At 40.3% G+C, this 5,710-nt stretch overlaps 1 protein-coding gene across 1 annotated transcript in view; it reads right to left on the reverse strand.

Annotated features, from left to right (window-relative positions):
• Positions 1 to 4,923, reverse strand: part of LOC108298740 (T-complex protein 11 X-linked protein 1-like) — a gene marked incomplete at its 3' end in the record, with an annotated part of 8,552 nt that extends 3,629 nt beyond the window's left edge. The window contains exons 1-2 of the mRNA XM_017521337.2: positions 4,839 to 4,923; positions 4,241 to 4,378 (exon numbers count right to left, since the gene is read on the reverse strand). Of these exons, the coding sequence (XP_017376826.2) occupies positions 4,241 to 4,378; positions 4,839 to 4,923 (223 nt within the window). The remainder of the gene's footprint in view (positions 1 to 4,240; positions 4,379 to 4,838) is intronic.
• Between the last annotated feature and the right edge of the window lie 787 nt (positions 4,924 to 5,710).

Raw genomic sequence — 5,710 nt, forward strand, 5'->3', positions numbered from 1 at the left:
GAGCTGGTTTTTTGAGATAAACAAAATAGACCACTATCCAGATTAATAAAAAAGAAAAGGGAGAAGAATCAAATAGATGCAATAAAAAATGATAAAGGGGATATCACCACTGACTCCACAGAAATACAAACTACAATCAGAGATTACTACAAACAACTCTATGCACATAAACCAGTAAACCTGGAAGAAATGGATAAATTCCTGGACACTTGCCTCCTCCCAAGCCTAAACGAGGAGGAAGTTGAAACTTTGAACAGACCAATAACAAGGACTGAAATTGAGGCAGCAATTAATAGCCTACCAACCAAAAAAAGTCCAGGTCCAGATGGGTTCACAGCTGAATTCTACCAGACGTACAAAGAGGAGTGGGTACCATTCCTTCTGAAACTATTCCAAACAATACAAAAAGAGGAAATTCTTCCCAAATCACTTTATGAGACAAACATCATCCTGATACCAAAACCCAGCAGAGACTCAACAAAAAAAGAAAACTTCAGGCCAATATCCATGATGAACATAGATGGAAAAATCTTCAATAAAATATTGGCAAACTGATTGCAACAGCACATCAAAAATCTTATCCATCACAATCAAGTGGGCTCCATTCCAGGGATGCAAAGCTGGTTCAACATATGCAAGTCCATAAGTGTAATCCACCCCATAAACAGAAGCAAAGATTAAAAACCACAATTATCTCAATAGATGCAGAGAAGGCCTTCGACAAAATCCAACAGCCCTTTATGCTAAAAACTCTCAATAAACTAAGTATCAAAGGAACATATCACAAAACAATAAAAGCTATTTGGAACAAACCTATAGCCAATATCATACTGAATGGGCAAAAACTGGAAGCATTCCCTTTGAAATCCGGCACTAAACAAGGATGCACTGTCTCACAACTCATATTCAAAATAGTATTGGAATTTCTACCCAGAGCAATTAGGTAAGAAAAAGAAGTAAAGTGAACTCAATTAGGAAAAGAGGAAGTCAAATTGTCTCTATTTGCAGATGACATGGTTGTATATTTAGAAGACCCTATCATCTAAGACCAGAATCTCCTTAAACTGATAAGCAACTTCAGCAAAGTCTCAGGATACAAAAATCAATGCACAGAAATCACAGGCATTTCTATACACCAATAACAGAATAATAGAGAGCCAAGTCATGAGTGAACTCCCATTCACAATTGCTAGAAAGAGAATAAAATACCTAGGAATACAACTAACAAAGGTTGTAAAGGACCTCTTCAAGGAGAACTACAAACCACTGCTCAAGAAAATAAGAGAGGACACAAACAGATGGAAAAACATTCCATGCTCATGGTTAAGAAGAATCAGTATCGTGAAAATGGCCAAACTGCCCAAAGTAATTTACAGACTCTGCGCTATCCCCATCAAGCTAACAATGACTTTCTTCACAGAACCGCACAAAACCACCTTAAACTTCATACGGAACCAAAAGAGAGCCCGCATTGCCAAGACAATCCTAAGCAAAAGGAACAAAGCCAGAGGTATCATGCTACCTGATTTTAAACTATACGACAAGGCTACAGTAATCAAAACAGCATAGTACTAGTACCAAAACAGACCAATGGAACAGAACAGACGCCTTGGAGGCAATGCCACACATCTACAACCATCTGATCTTTGACAAACCTGATAAAAACAAGCAATGGGGAAAGGATTCCCTGTTTAATAAAAGGTGTTGGGAAAACTGGCTAACAGTGTGCTGAAAGAAGAAACTGGACCCCTTCCTGACACCTTACACTAAAATTAACTCCAGATGAATTAAAGACTTAAACATAAGACCTAACACCATAAATACCTTAGAAAAAAACCTAGGCAAAACCATTCAGGGCATAGGCATAAGCAAGGACTTCATGACTAGAACACCAAAAGCACTGGCAACAGAAGCCAAAATAGACAAATGGGACCTAATTAAACTCCACAGCTTCTGTACAGCAAAAGAAACAAGCATTAGAGTGAACAGGCAACCAACAGAATGGGAAAACTTTTTTGCAATCTACTCATCTGACAAAGGGCTAATATACAGAATCTACAAAGAAATAAAACAAATTCACAAGAAAAAAAACAAACAAACCCATCCAAAAATGGGAGAAGGATATGAACAGACGCTTTTCAAAAGAAGATCTACATGAGGCCAACAAACATATGAAAAAATGCTCAACATCACTGATCATTAGAGAAATGCAAATCAAAACCACATTGAGATACTACCTCACGCCAATTAGAATGGCGATCATTAGAAAATCTGGAGACAACAGATGGTGGAGAGGATGTGGAGAAACAGGAACACTTTTACACTGCTGGTGGGAGTGTAAACTAGTTCAACCATTATGGAAGAGAGTGTAGCGCTTCCTCAAGGACCTAGAAATAGAAACTCCATTTGACCCAGCAATCCCATTACTGGGTGTATACCCAAAGGATTATAAATCATTCTATTATAAAGACACATGCACAGGTATGTTTCATAGCGGCACTGTTTACAATAGCAAAGACCTGGAATCAACCCAAATGCCCATCAACGATAGACTGGACAAGGAAAATGTGGCACATATACACCATGGAATACTATGCAGCCATAAAAAATTATGAGTTTGTGTCCTTTTTAAGGACATGGATGAATCTGGAAACCATAATTCTCAGCAAACTGACAGAAGAACAGAAAATCAAACACTGCATATTCTCACTCATAGGCAGGTGTTGAACAATGAGAACACACAGATTCACGGAGGGGAGCATCACACACTGGGGGTCTGTTGGGGGGGCCAAGGGAGGAACAGTGGAGAGTTGGGGGGTTGGGGAGGGATAACATGGGGAGAAATGCCAGATGTGGGTGACAGGGGGATGAAGGTAGCAAACCACATTGCCATGTGTGTACCTATGCAACAATCCTGCATGATCTGCACATGTACCCCAGAACCTAAAGTACAATTAAAACAAAATACTCCTTTAAATTGAATCAATTTAACATTATTTTAAAAACTCACTACAACATCTCTATTATTTTATTTCATTCAATATTGGTAAGAACTATGTCACAGCCCAGCACTGGAATTTGGAAACCAATGTTCTAAATTCATTGTACAAGATACTTTCAGTATTGAAACAAAATGTATATAGTAGTTACAATTATTACTTGATATGTAAAATAAAAGATGCAATAAAACTATTTGGTAACTCAATTTCAATGTAGTTTCATAACTTGTTCAGAGAGAACAATTTGCCCTCAAGTTATACTCAAACTCACATATAAGAGTCCAAAAACTCACTCCAAGAAGATAGTCTATTTACGTCCATTTATTTTTCACTTAAAAAACTGTTGAGATTTTGTTGAAAAGTTAGTCTCACATACTGTTATTTCCTTTCTATACTAACTAAAAAGCTACATATGTTTAAATATACCATCTAATTAATTCACTGACATCATTTATTTGAGAGATATTGTGACGTATGAATTGCCTCATTCTGCTTACTAGCAGTGGCCCCAAGTGGCCACTAGAGAAACACACGTGATTCAACTTCTTTTCCAGTTTTAGTCAAGAGGTTAGATCAAACTGCTACACCTGGATAGGTCTGCAGATTAATCTTTGGTTAAATTTATTGGAGATTATTATAAAAGAACTGCAATTTGAGTTCCTGTGAGGTTGGACTAGTCAAGCCAAAGCTTCAAATGCCCAACATAAGGTGTAAAAAAGACTTAAAGTCCCAATGTTCACAGAAAAATGCTGTTATTACAGATCTACATAACTTTACCCCAGAGCAGTGATAATTTTTATGTAAACAAAGCACCCCTGGAAAAGAACAGAACACAACTGAAGCAACAGATAATTTGGACCACTTCTGAGCTGTCCTAGATCTACCATTTATACTTCACAAAATCAAAATACAAGAATGCTATTTATTTCCCATGCTTTGAATTGACTAAATCACTCTCAACTATTGTCAAACACAAGTAGTTTCCTTTGTTGGCCTCTTTCTCTAAAGCCAAAATCTTTTAATTTTACTTACCAATTAGGGGCCTAACTCCTGCATGTAAAAATTAGAGGGGGCAGAAAGACAAGAGAAAGAATAATCCAAAAAAGGACTAACAGAAGGATTAGGAAGGAAAAATGCAAGGTTGCAAGAGCCTTCTATATCCCTTAAAGGCCCTTAAACCACGGGCTATTCCTTTAGCCTAATTATTGTTCATAGAATTGATGACATTATTCTATACCTACCAGGAGACTGGTCATCTAAACAGAAACTCTTGCTTTTCCAGCTCTGCCCTGGTGTTTTAGGCTCAGGGGCCCCGCTCTCCACTTCACTGAGATCATTCTGGAGCACAGTTTCCTCAGTCTTCGGCATCTTGATGTTAACTGGAATTGGAGAGAAAAGTAGAGGCCAGTTGTGTAAGACCTGACTCACACCCAACGACAAGAAGAAAGAGGGCTCCTCAATTGCAGTTGTGTGTCCCGGTGACTGAATCCGCTGCCCTCAGTTGAAAGGATTAAGTATCAGGGCTCAAAGCTTCTCAAAGGAACAACTAGGGTCTTCAAACAGGCCTTGAGGGGAAGGCGAATTAGCGGCAGTTCCTTTAGTGAAATCAAAGTTTAGTGTTGGGCAAGCGTAAGAGGAAAACAAGGCCCAGAGATGGACAACAACTCACCAGAAGGGGGGTACACTGCACATTACTAACCAAGCTAGGAAAGGAATCTTCCTCGGCTCTGACTACCTTTCATTGGTCCTGGAATACATTCTAACTCCTTAACTACTGCTCCAGACCTTCCTGAAGCGGCTCAAGGTCCCCCCACGGCCTTTGGGACCCTGGTCACTCACCTCCTCCTCGTCCTTGACTGGCTGCTCCGCTGTGTCTGCTGGTGAAGCCCCTCTGCCTCCCCAGCCCGGTCCTGGGAAGTACCATTGTAGCCAGGAAGAGAGGGGAGATTATCAGGGATGAGCCTGATGGAATCATGGAGATTATGAGGTCCACCTGGGGTGCACCCCTACCTGTGACACTAGATAGGAGAGTCCAAACATGAAAACAAAGGGTGATCCATTTCAACACAAAGGGTTGGTGTTACTTGCCCAGGGTGCCTTGGAAACCAAGAGAGCAGGAAAGGCAAGCAGGGTCTCACCACTGAGTGATAAAGGCAGGAGGCTGAGATACACATAATGAGGCTTTATGTTCATACCCTCCTGCCCAGGATCAAGACCTTGGAAGTAATCTCAAGCCCTGCTCCTCATGAATGAACTGTTCAAAGCTTTTATCCCTATTGCCCTGTGGGGATTCAGTCAGGTTGGTGGCAAAAATATTAAGGGAAGGTAGTGGATTCCACTTTAGCTGGGAGGTTTGTCACGGGAAACAAGTCCATAGCCTCCACTTAGGAAATTATAACATCTTCTACTGGAGTCCCCACGGCCAATTGCAGGGCAGCCTTACTAATATCTTTATCCACCATAGCATTAATCACAGTTTCATAGCCACATCTCATTCCCCTATAATTTGGGCCAATGTGGGGATGGGATATCCCAGACCCCTAGTAAACTCCATGCCACCCCAAGGCATCTTATGGTGCCTGGGGCATCTTAGCACCTCCCTTAACACCTGGCATGGGACATATCATAATTCTAGTCACAACTATACTATAACCTTTATTCATAACCACACTGATCAGTGCCTGATTTGCACTACGTACCCATCCATATGT

This window comes from Cebus imitator, unplaced genomic scaffold, assembly GCF_001604975.1.
Source record: "Cebus imitator isolate Cc_AM_T3 unplaced genomic scaffold, Cebus_imitator-1.0 Scaffold1066, whole genome shotgun sequence".
In the NCBI taxonomy this organism is placed as follows: domain Eukaryota; kingdom Metazoa; phylum Chordata; class Mammalia; order Primates; family Cebidae; genus Cebus; species Cebus imitator.